The 19739-nt window shown below is 37.8% G+C and overlaps 1 protein-coding gene across 34 annotated transcripts in view; it reads right to left on the bottom strand.

The window, feature by feature from the left end:
* The window catches only part of NEK11 (NIMA related kinase 11), a 323672-nt gene that overhangs the window by 208980 nt on the left and 94953 nt on the right, over positions 1-19739 (bottom strand). For 28 of the 34 annotated variants that reach the window (XM_063704183.1, XM_063704189.1, XM_063704181.1 and 25 more), the window contains 2 exons: positions 8053-8117; positions 6897-7023 (listed from right to left, as the gene is read on the bottom strand). The exons of the other annotated variants lie outside the window; for them this stretch is intronic. In XM_063704183.1, coding sequence (XP_063560253.1) covers positions 6897-7023; positions 8053-8117 — 192 coding nt within the window. The remainder of the gene's footprint in view (positions 1-6896; positions 7024-8052; positions 8118-19739) is intronic. 34 annotated transcript variants of the gene reach the window in all.

The following is a 19739-nucleotide window of genomic DNA, read 5'->3' as shown; positions in this document are numbered from 1 at the left end:
AGGGGTTGGGAGAAAGAAGGCAAAGTCAGGAGGAATGAAAGAAGAGTTCTGAGGCACATGGAAAAGTTGCTGGTCTGGAAGTTCTCAGCTGTGGTCCAGGTTCTTGGGTTCTACCCATCAAACAGACCAGCAAGTAGAGTGCCAGATTGCTTTTCTGGCACAAGCCACTTCTCTTAAGCAATTTATTGAGCCTTTTGACATAAAGAAGACAAACACTGCCAGATTGTCATATGGAGGCCTAGATTAGAGGCTACTTCTCAACTCCTGCTTGCCGTTCTCCTGATGAAGTCCTGCTCCAGTCACCACTGCTGCATAAAAAACCACCCCAAACCTTAGTACCTTAAAACAACAATAATCAGTCATTTTGATCATGAATCTTTTTGGTCAGAGATTGACAGGGAAGCCTTGAACCTGCTCCCCACAGCATCTGCTGGTGATGCTCAACTGAGGCTTAAGGATCCACTTCCAAGATGGCTCACGCACATCACTGGCCAACTGATGCTGGCTATCAGCTGGAAGCTCAATGGGAGTAAAGACCAAAGGCCTTGGTTCCTCTCAATGTGGCCCTCTCCATGTTGGTCTCTCAATGTGCCACTCAGGCTTCCTCACAACAGGGTAGTTGGGTTCCGAGAACAAGAATTTCAAGAGAATCAAGCAAAATCTATATTGCTTTTATTACCTAGATTCAGAAGTCACATAGCATCAATTTTGCCATAATCACAGGCTTACCCAAATTAAAGGTGAGGGAACACAGACCCCACCTCTCAGTAAGAGTGTGTTAACATCACATTATAAAAAGAACATGTGAGAAGTGATATGTTATGATGGCCATTTTTGGAAAATACAATCTGCCACATGCCCCTATGGATCATGGGACATTTTACCTTATGCTCCTATCCAAAGGGGTTTCCTTCGTCAGAAACCCAGGCCCTGCCCAGGCTCTCATGGCCACACTCTTTCCTCGCCCCTGATGCTCCTTGCTACAAAGTGCCCAATCCTGGAATTTGAAAGATTCAATCCCAATTTGACTTCCTATAGAAAGACTAGTCTCAACTAGGGATTCCAAGACTTAAAACAAATTTAAAAAGCAACGTAAACAATGAAGTGTGGTGATAAGATTTAATACTTGCCAAATAAATTTGCATGTTTGAAATAAGAACTTATTAACACAAGTAAATTTTTCTTTAGTAAGAGGAATGAAAGAAAATTCTGAACTAACCCTCCCTTCTCCAGCTCTCCCACAGAATTAACAAAACAAGAGTATATAAATTTGCCACATCATTTATTAATGAGTTAAATCTGTTTGGTCTTCTATAACCTTCTTATACTTATATATTAATATCTTTTTCTAGATTCAGGAAGTTCTCTGTTACTATTCCTTTTAATAAACTTCTTACTCCTATTTGTTTCTCCACTTCCTCTTTAAGGCCAATAACTCTTAGACTTGCCTTTTGAGGCTACTTTCCAGATCTTGGAGGTGTACTCCATTCTTTTTTTCTTTTTTCTTTTTTCTCTTATCTCCTCTGACTGTGTATTTTCCAATATCCTGTCTTTGAGCTTACTAATTCTTTCTTCTACTTGATCAATTCTGCTATTAAGAGACTCTGATGCATTCTCCAGTAAATTGGATTTCTCAAGTCCAGAACTTCTGCTTGATTCTTTTTAATTATTTCACTCTCTTTGTTAAATTTATCTGATATAAATCTGAATTCCTTCTCTGTGTTATCTTGAATTTTGTTGAGTTTCTTCAAAACAGCTATTATGAATTCTCTGTCTGAAAGGTTGCATTTCTCTGTTTCTCCAGGATTGGTCCCTAGTGCCTTATTTAGTTTGTTAGGTAAAGTCATGTTTTCCTGGTTGGTCTTGACACTTGTGAATGTTCATCAGTGCCTGGGCATTGAAGAGTTAGGTATTTATTGTAGTATTCACCATCTGGGCTTGTTTGTACCCATCCTCCTTGGGAAGGCTTTCCAGGTATTTGAAAATACTTGGGTGCTGTGATCTAAGCTACATCTGCATTGGGGCCACCCCAAGCCCAGTAACACTGTAGTTCTTACAGACTTGTAGAGGTACCACCTTGGTGGTCTTAGATAACATGCAGAATAATTCTTTGGATTACAAGGCAAAGACTCTTGTTCTTTTCCCTTACTTTCTCCCAAACAAATGGGGTCTCTGTATTAAGTTGCCTGGAACTGGAGGTGGGGTGACACAAGCACTCCTTTGGTCACCACTACTGGGACTGTAGTGGCACCAGGTCTCGTCCAAGGCCCCCGTAACTACTTCCTATTACCTATGTTCACTCAAGGCCCTGGAGCTCTACAATCAGCAGATGATGAAGCCAGCCAGGTTTGTGTCCTTCCCTTGAGGGGTGTGAGTTTCCTAGGTCCTGGGCAGGTCCAGAGATGCTCTCCCAGAGCCAGGGACTAGAGTTAAAAACCTTAGAAATCTGCATGGTGTTATATTCTACTGTGGCTGTGCTGGCACTCAAGTCACATTACACAGTCCTTCCCACTCTTTCCTCCCCTTTCTATGTGCAGAGGAGCTTCACTCCATGGCCACCACCACTACAGGCCTACACGGAATATTCCCAGGCTACCACTGATGCTCAATTAAGGCCTAAGGACTCTTCCTTCAGCTTGTGGTGAATACCACCAGGCCTGGAACTCACCCCTCAGGGCAGTGGGCTCCCCTCTGGCCCAGGGAAGGTCCAGCAATGCTATCCAAGAGCTAAGACATGAAATCAGGGACTCCAAGATCTCACTTGGTCCTCTACACCACTGTGGCTGAGCTGGTACCTGGTTTTTGGTTCTTATGAAGGTGATTCCTTTGTGTAGACAGTTGTAAAACTTGGTCTTCCTCAAAGGATAAATGCTGGAGGAGAAGGATACCACATTTTCCATGATGTGATTATTATGAATTGCATGCCTATATCAAAATATTTCATGTACCCCATAAATATATACATCTACTGTGTACCCACAAGAATTAAAAATTTAAATTTTTTTAAAACCTGGTGTTCCTGGGGAGGGGCATGATCAGTGGGGCCCTTATTCAGCCATCTTGCACTGCCCCTCCTCCATCAATATCAATTTAACAAGGATTTATTAGCTATATTATTAACCCTTTTAAAATTCATCAGGCCAAATTAGTACTATCTGCAGAGTTTGTATCAACCATTTCATGCTAGTCATTGAAAAAAATATATTAATGTTCAAATATACTTCACCTGACTGAAATGTTTTCTTACCTAAGCTTCTATTGGATGAAAATACTGACACCAGTGCTTATTCCCTAGGAAAGCACTCCCTGGTCAATAGCTTTCTTCTGAACCCATAAGAACTTCCCAGGCCATGGGCAAGTGAAAAAAATTAATTCTTTTGCTCCAGAGCTTTCTTCACCAAGAGGGAGCTGATGAAGCTGTTGGCTGCCAGCTACTAGATGGCCCCATTTTAGTTACAGGAAATGCTGGCAAGTTGAACTGTATTTCTCAAAAAAATAGGCTGTTGTCCCCATCCCTTCCCTGTCCACCATGGAAATGTTCCTCCATGAGGATACTTTCTTGGTCCTGGCAGGTCAGGCAGGTGCTGGTTCTTCTCTGTTTTCTTCTACTCACAGCTAATCCTTGCATGACACTTCTGCCCCAAGATCATGAAAGCCTGAGTCCAATGTTGGGCATGAACTAGATTCCTTCCCTGTCCCCCATCCAACCAACCTCCACACCAAATTTCTGAGAAAAACCCTGAGAGCTTCACAGTACACTCTAGATGTTGCCACTATTCCCACCACTGTTCCCTTTACTTAAATCACCCAAAGAATATGGGGGCTACAAGATCAAAGAGCCATCTGGTTGGGTTCTCACAACAAAGTAAGATCAACAGTGAAATATTGTTTTCTTTCTGTCTAATTGCAGTACCATTATTCAAATAATATTGTCCTTTATTTGTTTCTCCTACCAAAATAACATACTCTAAATATTCATAGTTTAAATCAATTTAATGAGCTGGCCTAGGAACCCAACTCATATTTGTATTTCTCCTGTGGGTATAAGAGTATTCAATAATTGCTTATACAAATCAGCTGTGATCAAAGCATTGTTCTCAGTAAACCTAATTATCCTAACTTTGCAGATAACTTTATAAACTTTTGGAACTTAACCCACTTTTAGGAGAAGGACTTCCTGTACTGAATGCTATAAATAAATGAAGCCAGAAAAGTTCAACAGATTGCAGAATGAAGATAATGTTACATATGGGCAAACATTACAGATGAAAACATAATTAGTATTAGGCCAATTCTCCTTTAAGTAAATTCTCCTTTAAGCATTATAAATATAATATGTACAGCTATTAGTGCTAAAACAAAACACCTGTCAATTATTCATAAGTGTTTCTAATCCTAAAAAAAAATTCCACAATAAACAGATGCTACACACTGAGATTCAGAGACAGGTTCTCAACCTCATTCAATCTAATTTTTCTAAGAGTGTCTACTAAAGATTACTCATCACACTTATGTATCTGACACTATAATTAATAGTTCTCTCTTATTATTTCCATTTTAGGTTTGGCAATAGAAATTTCATTACCAGATAAGCCCACTTTGATTCTGATACAACCAAGGTAATTACTAAATCCATAATAAGGTGGTTATTTAGGGTCAGGATGATGATGAATCCTAAGCTTATACTTGCTGAAAAGTTAATCTCTGCAAGGAGAGCTAACCTAATGCTCAGAGAAACACATTAAAATCCTTCTGCTTTGTATATTTTGGAGGTTTTGGCTGGTTTTTTTTTTCTTGAGTCAGACAGTTTTGTAATCCTAAAGTATAGCAATACTATCTGATATCCCATAATACTCCATGTAATAGTAGGAGCAATTTTTTAAAAAGAAATAACACTGACATAACTGAGACAAATACTCTATGCTTTCCTTTCCTCTCTGTGGGTTCTGTTGCTTTCGTTTTCTAGGAGATATTCATCTGATCTGGAAAGCAGATATAGCTGCCTGTCAAAAGGAGCCAGGTTTGTTACATATAATTCCAAAAACTTAAATGATAGGCTTTGTAAATTAATTTACTCTTAATTCAGATGACATAACATAACATCTTCCTGAGATACCATATAACCTTAAACTATAAAGATATATATTTGAATCTATTTTAAAATGTCCATAATATTAATTTTTAAAATTAAATGTAAAGAGATATATAGGTACATAATTGAAATTCGATCTGAAGCAAAGCCCGAAATTGATTTCTCAAACTAGAGAAAGGGACTCCAAAAGAAGCAAGATTTCTCCTGATAGGTAGGAATCCTATCACTTTTGCTTTATACCTAAGGAATATTACACAGTCTTGGGCAAATAGTAGATGTTCAATAAAGCAAAATTTAAAGGAACTCATTAGTTATTCCTCTATACATACCTTTGCGATGTTTGGTTTTATTTGGTTTGGGTTTTCTTTTTCTTTCGGATGTGGTAGTTAAGGGGGTTAGAAGGAAAGAAGACAGAAGATGATAGGTGAATTGGAAAAGACCTCCAGGGCAGAAGTAAGCCAATGATGAAAAAAACCTGTGAATAACTTAGAAATGAACAATTGCAAGACTGAATTGAAAGGACAGGATTCGTGGGGAATTGCCATACCCAGACCTAATCTTGACAATGTTCTCTCCCATTTGGTAGGCACGAGAACAAGGAACAGATAATGACCCTTGTGAAAATCCTAAGCAATATCCCCTGTTGTTTCACTTTTCCCTAACCAGAGAAAATGTAATTTTCTACTTTGTCTTCTTTAGAAGAGTGAAGTAAGCACATCTTTTACACTGCTTGTCTTTGAAAGCTCAGAACTATTTATGTTGATTTGCATACAGTAATTATTTACTTAATTAACAAGCCCTCAGCTAGACTGTTCTTTCAACCCTCAACAAGCAGAAAAGTATATAATAAGATTCCTCTTCTAAGGAAAAGAAATAGGATCTATTGCTTACACTAGAACATACTGAATACAATTTTCCACATGGCTTCTGCAGTGAGATTTCACTTAGTTCCATAACAAGGAAGGAGAAATTCCTTTAATATAAGAGCTCAGAGAAACGGAGACATCTCAGATGCATCTGTCACTGAAAATCCAGAAATTTTAAAATTTAGTTTATCCTAGTCTGGGCGCGGTGGCTCACACCTGTAATCCCAGCACTTTGGGAGGCTGAGGCAGGCAGATCATGAGGTCAGGAGATTGAGACCATTCTGGCTAACACAGTGAAACCCGTCCCTACTAAAAATACAAAAAATTAGCCAGGCCTGGTGGTGGGAGCCTGTAGTCCCAGCTACTAGGGAGGCTGAGGCAGGACAATCTCTTGAACCCAAGAGGTAGAGGTTGCAGTGAGCTGAGATCACGCCACTGCACTCCAGCCTGGGCGACAGAGCAAGACTCCATTTCAAAAAAAAAAAAATAGTTTATCCTTAAAGCCAATATCTTTAGTAAAATTCTTAAAAGTAACAAAAAGAAAAAAAATATAGAAAAGCTGTACATTCCCCACAGAGATTGAAGTTAACCTTAAAATAGAATAAGCACAGTACTTAGGGTTACAAATACTTTATTTAATAGGTTAACAGAAATGTATTAAAATTTAATGCTTATGGTACATTAAGAACTTTCCCTTGTGATTCAGGAACCAAAAATCCAAAACCAACCAATTATCAATGAATAAAAAGAATTTTTGAAACTAGTTTAATGAAATATATCAAGTTCTAAATGCAAAAGACCTTCTTTTACTCTGGTCACAGAAATATTCATGTCAAAGGGATAAAGTGAATGTATGCAGTAAGTAAATGAGCTGAAAGACAAAATGTACCATTCTTTTAGGGAAGCAGATGAAGAGTCTAGCCCACTAGCCCACTCACCAGATGTCTGACTTTGTGTCATAGCCTTGGTGTTTCAGAGCCTCAGGACTCATATAATGGGGAGTTCCAGTTAAAGTTGTGGCCAGGTCACAGGATCCCATTAGAAGTCGAGAAACTCCAAAATCTCCTTGAAATAATAATTAATTTTTATGAATACTTTAAGCCAACGAAAAATTAGCCCTGGAAATTAACAACTGAATGAGTGCCTAATTTGACCATTTGATTATGCAATGGTTCACAGCATTTTAACAGGAAAGAAAAGTAATATATCTTAAATTATACAACGCTGGTAAATAGTTTTAAAAACATAAGTTTTATAGGAGAAGGAAGACTTTGAGCCAGGAAAGTGAATTATGTAAGCTAAAATTCTTTATTTCTGGAATTATGGGAAACTAGACAATTTGATATAAAAAGCTATTTCAAGTCTGAATAATGGCAAACAATGATTTTGGAAAAACTGAATAAGATGATATACAATTTCACCTGAGGGGAGAAGAATTTGTTCTTAAATTTACAATAACGGAGTGTTTTAAAGAAAAGATCTGAGACTATTTAAGAACATGACTATAAAAATTTGAATCTATCAGCTTTTTAATACTTGCCTAACTAGTTGCACGCTTTTATTCCTTCCTTCCTTCCTTCCTTCCCCAAGAACACCCTATATGATGATTAGATGATCCAGTAGCTGTTATGAGGAGAGGTACAGTTCTGAAGAACTAAAGGTTAATAAAGCCATTATATCAACATTTTAATTATCTAAAACCACTTATTGCTTGTGATGAAATAATATAAATGAGAAACCTGTAGTAACTAATCAAACCAGTAAAATGACTCTAATAACTTGTAAAGTGCCTGGCATGAAACAGTGAACTCAAAGTATATTTGAAAAATCTATCAAATATGTGGTAAATTTGTATACCTCAATTTATATCAGATACTCAGAAACAAAACAATTAGGTTTTGTTGGGCCCATCAGGTAAGAAACCTGAGAAATTTAGTGTTCGTTTCAGCAGCACATGTACTTAAAAATTTGAGAAATTTAAATAAACCAATGATTACTCTAATACTTCCATGTACCATTTACTTCAATTTGATATGATAATATCTAGAATATACTGTTCTGTGTTTTTGGAATTCACACTTTTTAAAATCTTACCAATTTTAAGTAGATTATTTTTCAGAAATATATTCTTTGACTTTAAGTCTCGATGAAGTATCCTCCTACAAAAGGCAAAAAAGATATACAACTTCATGCAGAATATAACATTTTTAAATCCCCATGTAAATAATATATATTGTTGCACATGATTTACACATAAATATATACTCCCATAGATATATCTTTCAATGTTTAGAAGCTACAAAGCCACAACACTTTCCAGTTTCCCTGAGGAAACAAAAGTTTTAAAATAAAGACTTTAAAGGTTGGGGAACATGTAGTTTGGAGAAGGGTGATATGCTTTCAACTATTTCAATAGGCTATATTTTATTATGTTTTTGTAGCATAATCTACATAGTACTATATCCAGTAACCATATCCTCAATTGATAGACCAGTTTGTAATCTATTATTACCCAAATGTCCAAGTTTTGTATACTTGTGAAAATAATAACGTTGTTGATGATATTTAAGAATAGGTAACATTTATTAAATCTGACTATAAGTCAGTAATGTAAATTATGTCAGTTAAGACCTTTATTTTGTGGAATTATGAAGAACTAGAAAACTTGAAAATCTTTGCATAAAAAAACTAAAATGCCGAATAAAGTATCTTCATATATGCACAGTTGAGCTCACATAAAAATGAAAAAAAATCCCTGGGAATTATTCAAAAAGAAACTGAAAGTCATTCTAGGCCATAAAACATTAACAAATTTGAAAGAAGAGAAATCATACCATTTCTGCTCTCACATCAAAATGGAATCAAACTAGAAATTAATAACAGAAAGCTAACTGGAAAATCCCAAAATATGTGAATATAAAACCACACACTTCTAAACAATGAAGAAGAACTCTCAAGAGAAATTTTAAAATATTTTGAACTAAATGAAAATGAAAACACACTTTATCAAAATTTGTGCAATATAGCAAAAGCAGTGCTTAGAGGGAAATTTACAGCACTCAATATATATATTAGAAAAAAAGAAAGATCTAAAATCAGTTATCTAAGCTTCCACCATAGAAAACTAGAAAAGAAAAGCAAATTAAACCAAAAGTAAGGAGAAATATTACAGCAGAAATAATAAAATTGAAAACAAGAAACCAATAGAGAATATCAATAAAAATAAAACTGGTTCTTTGAAAAGATCAATAAAATCAACTAGCCTCTAGCCAGCCTAAGTAAAACAAAAAGATAGAAGACAAAAACTATTAAAATCAAAAATGAAAGAGAGGGCGTCACTACGGATTCCGTGGACATTAAAAGAATAAAAAAGCAATACTATTAACAATCTATAACCACAAATTTGATAACCTAGATTAAAAGAACCAATTCCTTCAAAGACACAAGCTGCCAAAAATCATACAAGAAGTAGACAAATAGGCCCATCTTCATTAAATACATTCAATCAATAATTAGTAAGTTTCCAAATAAAAAACACCAGGCCCAGATGGGTTCACTGGCGAATTCTACCAAATATTTAAGGAAGAAATTACACCAAATATCTATAATCTCTTTCAGAAAATAAAAGCAGAGGAAATACTCCCTAACTCATTTTAAGATGTCAGCATCATCCTAACATTAAAACCAAACAAAGACATTACAAGAAAAGAAAACTAAAAACCAGTATCTCTGATGAATGTAGATGAAAAAATCCTCACTGAAATATTAGCAAATCAAATCCAACATTGTAGGCCAGGCGTGGCGGCTCATTCCTGTGGTCCAAGCACTTTGGGAAGCCGAGGTGGGTGGATCACCTGGGGTCAGGAGTTCGACATCAGCCTGGCCAACATGGTGAAACTCCGTCTCTACTAAAAATACAAAAGTTAGCTGGGCATGGTGGCAGGGGCCTGTAATCCCAGCTACCTGTGAGGCTGTGGCAGGAGAATCGCTTGAACCCGAGAGACAGAGGTAGCAGTGAGCTGAGATCACCCCACTGCACTCCAGCCTGGGTGACAGAGCGAGATGTTGTCCAAAAAATATACATATATATATCCAACATTGTGTCAGGAGAATTATACACCACGACCAAGTGGGATTTATACTAGGTATGCAAGGCTGCTTTAACACTTGAAAGTCAATTAATGTAATCCATCACATCGACAGAATAAAGAAGAAAAATCACATGAAAAAATCAATAGATGCAGAAAAAGCAATTGACAAAATCCAATACCCATTCATGACAATAACTCTAATAAACTAGAAATAGGGAATATTTATAACAAACCTACAGCTAACATCACACTTTACAATGAGAACCCTGAAGTTTTTCTGCTGATATCAGGAACAAGGGAAAAATGTCCCCTCTAATCATTTATTTTCAACATTATACTGAAAGTCCTACCTAATTAAGTAAAACAAGAAAAGGAAGTGTAAAAGGAATAGAGATGGGAAAGGAAAAAACAAACTCTCTGTTCAAAGATGACATGATCAGCTAAGTAGAAAATCCAAAAGAATCAATTAAAAAAACCTCCTGGAATTAATTCTGCAATGTTGCAGAATACAAGGTTGATACACAAAAATCAATTGCTTTCCTATATACCAGCAATGAACAAGTAGAATTTGACATTTATATCAAACTATATTTACATTAGTACCCCTGAAATGAAACACTTAGGTATAAATCTAATAAAATATGTACAAGATCTATATGAGGAAAGCTACACAACTGTAATGAAAAAAAATCAAAGAAGAACTAAATAAATGGAAAAATAATCCATGTTCATGGATAGGTAGACTCAATATTGTCAAGATATGGATTCTTTCCAAATTGATCAATAGATGCAATGTAACCCCAATCAAAATCCCAGGAAGTTATTTTGTAGACATTGATAAACAGATTCTAAAATTTGTATGGAAAGGCAAAAGACCCATAATATTGGGTCTTTTGAAGGAGAACAACAATGTTGGAGGACTGATACTACCTGATGTCAAGACTTTCTATAAAGTACAGTAATTAAGACAGTACAGTATTGGAGAGAAAAAAATCAATAAAACAGAATAGAGAGCCCAGAAATAAAACTGCATGAATACAGTCAACTGATCTTTGACAAAGAAGCAAAGGCAATGCAATGGAACACAGTCGTTTCAACAAATGGTGCTGGAACAACTGGGCATTCATATACAATAGATGAATCCAGACACAGACCTTACAGCCTTTGCAAAAATTAACTCAAAAATGAATCATAGGCCTAAAAAATGTAAAACTATAAAACTGCTAGAAAATAATATGTGATAAAATCTAGATGATTTTAAGTTTGGTGATAACTTTTTAAATATAACACCAAAGTCACAATCCATGAAAGAATTGAGAAGCTAGACTTTATTAAAATAAAAAATTTCTGCTCTGTAAGAAAACACTGTCAAGGAATAAAAAGATAAGCCACAGACTGGGAGAAAATATTTGCAAAAGACGTATCTGATAGACTGTTGGCTGGGTGCAGTGGCTCAAGCCTGTAATCCCAGCACTTTGGGAGGCTGAGGCGGGCAGATCACAAGGTCAGGAGATCGAGACCATCCTGGCTAACGTGGTGAAACCCCATCTCTACTAAAAATACAAAAATAAAATTAGCCAGGTGTGGTGGTGGGCGCCTGTAGTCCCAGCTACTTGGGAGGCTGAGGCGGGAGAATGGCATGAACCCGGGAGGTGGAGCTTGCAGTGAGCCAAGATTGCAACTCTGACACGCCTGCGTGACAGAGTGAGGCTCAGACTCAAAAAAAAAAAAAAAAAAAAAAAGACTGTTATCCAAAATATACAAAGAACTATTAAAACTCAACAATAAGAAAATAATCTGGTTTTAAAATGGGCCAAAGACCTTAACAGACACCTAACCAAAGATGATATACAAAAGGCAAATAAACCTGAAAAGATGTTTTACATCATATGTCATCAGAGAAATGCAAATTAAAACAACAATGAAGTACCACTACACACCTATTAGAATGGCCCAAATCCAGACACTGACAACACCAAATGCTCACAAGGATGTGGAGTAACAGAAACTCTCATTCGCTGCTAGTGGGAATACAAAATGGTTCAGCCACTTTGGAAGACAGTTTGGCAGTTTCTTACAAAATGATACAAATGCTTATCACATAATCCAGCAATCATGTTCCTTGGTATTTATTCAAATGAATTAAAAACTATGTCCACACAAAAACCTGCACAATGGTGTTTATAGCAGCTTTATTCATAATTGCCAAAACTTGAAAGCAACAAAAGTGTCCTTCAGTAGGTGAATGGTTAAATAAACCATGGTACATGCACACAATAGAATATTATTTAGTGCTAAGAAGATATGAGCTATTAAGGCATGAAAAGACATGGAAGAAACTTAAATGCATACTACTAAGTGAAAGAAGTCAGCCTGAGAAATCTATATATGATTCCAGCTACATGATAATCTGGAAAATGTTAAAACTATGGAGACAACAAAAAGATAAGTGGTTGCCAGGGTTTAAGAGGGAGGGAAGAATGAGTAAGGAGAGCACAGAGAATTTTTAGGGCCATGCAACAACTTTATGATACTAAAATGATGGGTACATGTCATACATGTGCCCAAACTCAAAGAATGTATAGCACTAAGAATGAACCCTAATGTAAACTATAGACTTTGATGATAATGATCTGTCAATGTAGGTTCATCTGTTATAACAAATGTATGACTGGTAGCAATGCTGATAACAGGGGAGGCAATGCATGTGTGGGAGCAGGGGGTATAAGGGAAATCTCTGTACCTTCCACTCAATTTTGCTGTGAACCTAAAACTGCTTTAAAAAATAAAGTTTATTTTAAATTTTTAATCAGAGCTTTGAGTAGATTCAATAAACTTGGATTTCAGGGTCCACAAAGGAAGAGGTATCTTAGTAAAAAACTAAACCCTTCAGCTGAAAGCTCTGAAAAACTTCTTCATAGAAATAAAGGCAAACTGAAAATAGACCAACCCTCCAAAAGCCTACAGCCTACAGTTAAACTATTTCAGTTCCTCATTAGATCAAGGTGATCTGCCCTAAATATAACTGTCAGGTAGAGAAAAAAAAAATAAATCTTTCCAGAGAAAAGTAATATCATCTAACATCTCTCAATATTTCACATATATTGTTCAGCATTCACTCAAAAACTACCAGGCATGCCACAAGATAAGATCAAATGATTAAAAACCAAAAGAAAAAAGAGATATAGAAATAAATACACAAGTGATCCACCTATTGAAATTATTGGACAAGGATTTGAAAATAACCATGATTATTGCTCAAGAAAATAACTGACACAATGGAGAATTTCAATAGAGAGCTAGATTCTATATATTTTCTATACAGAAAATATATATTTTTTTATATGCACTAGAAGGAGTGCATATATATATATATTTTCTAGGAATCAAATGGAAATTCTAAAACTGAAACAAAATTTTACTAAAATTAAGAATTTAGTGCATATGTTTGAAATGAAATTAGACACAGCAGAAGAGAGGATTTAGAAACTGGAATAACGGTTAGTGAAAAGTATTTCAACTGAGGTGCAAAAAGAAAAAAAGATTAAAAACATAGAAAAGGCTAGGCACAGTGGCTCACGCCTTTAATCCCAGCTCTTTGGGAGGCCGAGGTGGGTGGATCACCTGAGGTCAGGAGTTCAAGACCAGCATGGCCAACATGATGAAGCCCATCTCTGCTAAAAGTACAAAAATTGGCCGGGCATGGTGGCAGGCACTTGTAATTCCAGCTACTCAGGAGGCTGAGGCAGGATAATTGCTTGAACATGGGAGGCGGAGGTTGCAGTGAGCCAGGATCGTGCCACTGCACTCCAGCCTGTGCAACAAGAGTGAGACTCTGTCTCAAAAAAAAAGAAAGAAAGAAAGAAAAAGAAAACATAGAAAAGAGTATAAGAGACATCTGAAATACAGGCTTAAAGTTCTAATATATATATAAATGGATTCCTAGAAGGAGTGCATAGCAATGAAGAACAGAATGTGATGGTCTAACATACATCTTTAAGCATTGTAAAAGGAGAACAGGGGAGAAGCAAAATTCAAAGAGAGAATGACGAGGTATTTTCAGAATTTAGAAGTTTTCATGAATTCACAAGCTCAGAAGCAAAAGAAATCCCAAGCAGAATTTAAAACAAAAATCCGCAAGTAGACATAACACTGTAATATTGGAAAACACCAAGGACAAAGATGTTGAGAATCAACTGAAAGAAAAGATATTACCTTAATAAGAATGTCTGTTAGATGGAAAGTGACTTAACATCAATAACAGAATCCAGAAGACAGTGAGATAATATTTTCAAAATGTCAGATAAAAATCTGTCAATCTGGAATTTCATTTTTAATAATAGCTAAATAATAATACATATTTAGCTGAAATAGTAGCTAAACTATTATAAAAGGATGAGGAAAAAATAAAAACATTTTCAAACAAACAAACAAAGAAACTGAGTGTTTATCATTCATGTAACTTAAGGATTTGTTTTAGGGAGGAAAAAAAATGACCACAGAAGGAAGATATGGGGTGGAAGAAGAAGTGGTGAACCAAGAGACTGATAAAAGTGGGGAAATCTAAACTAGTTTTGGCTTGTAAACCAATAATAATGGTAGCACTAATTAATAATTTGTGGGGTACATAAAGGAAGTAGAACTGAAATCCTGAATAAAAATAATAGAAAAGAAGGACACAATTGGAGTCAAAGTCTTTAAGAAGAAATTGACTGCAGTGTATCTGTCCCCCTGCTTAAATAGAAGAACCCAGTCTGGGAGCAGTATTCTTGAGCCTTAGGTCAGAAATGGGGTTGTGGCTTTATAAAATGAAAATCTGTCCTTTAAACACCAACTTAAGTCCTTCAATGGCTCTGCACTGCTTCCAGAATAGAGTCTACAGTTCTATATGTGGCCTGCTAGAGATTTCAAGATCTGGCCCTACCAATGCTTCTGGCAGCCTTAGCAAATGCTTGAGCCACATTTCTATTAATATCATCTCTTCCTCTTCACAGTTCTTTACTCACAGGAGATGCTCAATAAATGCATGTTGGTTTTTAAAACACTATCCTTGGTACAAAGATGAATACTATCTAGTGGGACTCATTCGTTAATCCAAAAAACAATTATTGAGTGCCAACTAGATGTTATGTGCTGTACTACATAATGTGACAGATATAAAGATTCATAAGACAAGGCTATGTATCTCATAATGCTTACACTCAGGTTAGAGAGTTTTTTTTAAGTACATCAGCGACTGTAAGAGATGGCAGAAGGGAAACCTAACCACTGTCACTTTACTAAAGAATTATTTATAATTGTAAATAATTACCAATAAAGACATTCACCTGGTCAAAAGGAAACATCTCTCTCAGTAAATGATCACTCTCAGTTACATGCCCACCAAATTAATATTACTATTATTAATTAAAACCAGAAATATCAATTATAAAAATAATTTTTACCATTAGAATTAATGATAATACAAGTGTAATAATGTTACCTTTGTAAAGTGTTCAGGCCTCAACCATCCAGCTTTATTCTGACTAAGCAAATTCTGACTAAGAACATTTTAAAGAAAAGTCACTCATAAAGATCATATAGTTTACTTTATAGGACACAAATGGGCAGAAACTCAACCGGGCCTATAAAATCAGCATATAAAGTGAAGAATTGGATATGATAGTGAGAATTTCCCCTAATGCAAATAATCTTTAGCCTCTTTAACCCTTTAGTGGATTAGAGAGGAATAAGTATGTTTCTAAGAATAGAGAGAAAAGAGAAGAGCAAAACCAGACAATGCAACACTAGGCCACTTCATCTTGAGGTCCATAACCCCAGATGCTATAATCCTAAGCACTATACTACTATTTTTTTACTGTTATGCCCAATCTGGAGATGAGGAAATCAAGGCCTAGAAAGGCCAAATAACTTGCCCAATGTTATATAGCCTATTGGTTCAAACTGAGGTCTCTTTGACTCTATAAACCACTATTCTCACGTAGGTCTGTTTATCTATAAAAACTTTGCTATTTAATAACTATTTTCTAATGCCTTCTTACATTCCCACGATACCTAGACCTATGCTGTACATGAGTATGCTGCTGACTTCTTAACTGATTTAAAAAGAGAACAACAGTATTTACTAACTGTGTTAAATGAAACCTGGCTTTCTCTATGCCTACTCTTGGGGTTCTCTTGGTGTGGCAGGAACTGTGAAATGCCTACCCAATAACCATTCTCCTCCTCTTCTCCCTTGACACCAGAACCCCATGAGCCTCTGGGGAGGCTCAGCCCTCCTCAGACCTGTTAGGTAAAGGAAGTGGGGGGTGTAGGGGCTGAATGTGGCAGGGGGATATGATTGCTGAGTTAGATACAAAACTGGTTAATGCCCAACAAGGCCATAAACCATCATCACCAGGGATATCTGTTCTACTGGACAGAAATTATTTGCATCTCTGCTGGACAAAAATATTCAAGCCTCCACAGAGTTAGGAAGTAGCCCAGATAATAGAAAGTTAAGTCCAGCACTGCAATGGAAAAATATCCGCTAATATCTTTTGTCTCTTCCATGTTTTTTGAAATTTTTCTAACATCAATGAGACATAAGGGAAGTCTGCTGGAATCTTGTAGGAAATACTTCCCTACTCTTATAAAAGACAAAAAAAGGGGGGAGTGACATGCCATATGTCCCTTTTACCTTTTCTGGAGTTTGGTTACTGTTGTGTGAAGGCGGGATACGTGGTCGTGTTACAGCCATCCTGGCAACCACAAGAGGACAAGTCTGACTACAAAAGCCAAACACACTGAGAATGGTGGAATAAAGAGAAAGAACTAGAACCCCAGAGAATACTGCTCAGCCACCCAAGTTAACCAGCTCTAGAACAACTCACTTTGGAGACTTCATGTTAGGCAAGGTAATAAATTTTCTCTACTGTTTAATCTGCTTCTGTTATTTGCAATTAAGAGCGTCTTAAGTTGATCACTTGGTTTCTATAGCTATTGATTCTAGGAAGTCAGAGACAACAGGTTTAGGATTTGCAATAGTGAGCTAAGGAGCCCACCAGAAGACTTGGTGCTGTAACTTTGGAGTAAGTAAAACATTCCAAAGAAACTCACCTGATGACACCTAGACTAGACAAGCAGAAGATGAATTACAAATAATAATACATTGATAGGCCTCTATAAATATATAAATTAGTAACTCATCAGTAGATACTTTAAGAATAAGGCATACAATATGTTAGAAAGCAGTTATGAGAAGTAATTAGCTGGCACTGTGGTAATGGAACAATAAATTCTATGCAACAAACCAGGTATCAAGCTATTTGCTAAATATCTATTGAAAAATTATAATTGGCCGTGCATGGTGGCTCATGCCTGTAATCCCAGCACTTTGGGAGGCCGAGGCAGGCAGATCACAAGGTCAGGAGTTCGAGACCAGCCTGGCCAGCACGGTGAAACCCCATCTCTACTAAAAATACAAAAATTAGCCAGGCATGGTGGCGTATGCCTGTAATCCCAGCTACTTGGGAGGTTGAGGCAGGAGAATTGCTTGAACCTGGGAAGCAGAGGTTACAGTGAGCCGAGATCATGCCATTGCACTCCACCCTGAGCAACAGAGCAAGACTCCGTCTCAGGAAAAAAAAAAAAATTGTAATGTATTGGCTTTGTGGTTACAGTAAGCCAAAATGAGCCGGCATAATTTTATCCTATGTTTGGCTAATATCCATTCCTTTGAAGTATATGAAAATGAAATCCAACAGATAATAAGGTAACAGGCAATAAAGTTTATATGAAATCTTTCTTCTAAAAAGCTCAACACAGTTCTCCATCTATTATCTCAAGTGCACCATACCATATCTGTTCAAGTGGTTGGGTCCCTCTCATTTCTATGTTTCATGACACCCAAGTGATCTGGTTAAGATTTGCTGACAGTTTCTGGTTCAAATTCATGCTAAAAATCCCATCTCCATCTCCCCATCAGGTCATTCTTCCCCAGCATCCAGGGCCCATGCTAGGATGAAGAACAGTCTGTGGAGGTACAGAAGGCAGGCATTTCTCAGGCCTCCAGCCCAAGGTAGAACTGTGGAGAAGGTATGGACAATTCCTCTCACCTCCCCTCAAGCCCTAATATGAACAGTTTATGAAACCCTCCCTGGAGGTCTATCCTTCATCTAGCAGGTTCTCAGGGTGGATCACAAACTCTTCTTGCCAAAGGTGCTGGCACAGCCAATGGCTCCTTTGTGATGCACAACCCAGGCAACTCCTGTTACTGGTCTTTGCCATGTGGCCCCTGTCCTGGGCACTGAGGCACCTGCCTTTCTTCATCAGTCTCATGTCCCCTCACTAACACAATGAGTCCTCTATGTTGTAAGTCAGAAGCAGGGTCAGGTCTTCCTCAAACTATTGGCCACTGTCAGCATATCAGGAGTGTGCCTACACCTGGCTCAGAGGTGAGGTTACCTTGAAAAAGTGACTGCAGGATATCCTCAAGAAGTGAGGACCAGGAGAAAGCAGGAATCTCCAGTAACACCAAACACAACTTCTCTCTGCTTTTCCATCTTCAAATCTGGGGTAGGACACCTCCTTCCACAGTCATATTTACTGACTCAGATTTCCAAGTATGGCTCTTCCCTGGAAGCCTCACTACATTAAAAATGAGTTCTTAACACTACCTTTCAGGAAAAAACACAACAGGGAGGAGGTTCCAAGATGGCCGAATAGGAACAGTTCCAGTCTACAGCTCCCAGCATGAGCGACACAGAAGATGGGTGATTTCTGCATTTCCAACTGAGGTACTGGGTTCATCTCACTGGGGCTTGCTGGACAGTGGGTGCAGCCCACAGAGCGTGAGCTGAAGCAGGGCGGGGCATCACCTCACCTGGGAAGTGCAAGGGGTCAGGGAATTCCCTTTCCTAGTCAAGGGAAGCCGTGACAGATGGTACCTGGAAAGTCGGGACACTCCCACCCTGATACTGTGCTTTTCCAATGGGCTTAGCAAATGGCACACCAGGAGATTATATCCCATGCATGGCTTGGAGGGTCCCACGCCCACGGAGCCTCTCTCACTGCTAGCACAGCAGTCTGAGATCGAACTGCAAGGGGGCAGCGAGGCTGGGGGAGGGGTGTCCACCATTATTGAGGCTTGAGTAGGTAAACAAAGTGGCCTGGAAGCTCAAACTGGGTGGAGCCCACCGGAGTTCAAGGAGGCCTGCCTGCCTCTGTAGACTCCACCACTGGGGGCAGGGCATAGTTGAACAAAAGGCAGCAGAAACTTCTGCAGACTTAAACATCCCTGTCTGATAGCTTTGAAGAGAGCAGTGGTTCTCCCAGCAGAGTTTGAGATCTGAGAACAGACAGACTGCCTCCTTAACTGGGCCCTGACCCCCGAGTAGCCTAACTAGGAGGCACATCCCAGTAGGGGCCAACAGACACCTCCTACAGCCAGGTGCCCCTCTGAGACCAAGCTTCCAGAGGAAGGATCAGGCAGCAACATTTGCCATTCTGCAATGTTTGCTGTTCTGCAGCCTCTGCTGGTGATACCCAGGCAAACGGTCTGCAATGGACCTCCAGCAAACTCCAGCAGACCTGCAGCTGAGGGTCCTGACTGTTAGAAGGAAAACTAACAGACAGAAAGGACATCCACACCAAAACCCCATCTGTACGTCACCATCATCAAAGACCAAATGGAGATAAAACCACAAAGAT

The sequence above is a fragment of the Gorilla gorilla genome, chromosome 2 (genome assembly GCF_029281585.2).
Source record: "Gorilla gorilla gorilla isolate KB3781 chromosome 2, NHGRI_mGorGor1-v2.1_pri, whole genome shotgun sequence".
In the NCBI taxonomy this organism is placed as follows: Eukaryota; Metazoa; Chordata; class Mammalia; order Primates; family Hominidae; genus Gorilla; species Gorilla gorilla.
Note: the sequence above shows the minus strand (reverse complement) of the source record. Positions and strands in the feature narration are given on the sequence as shown.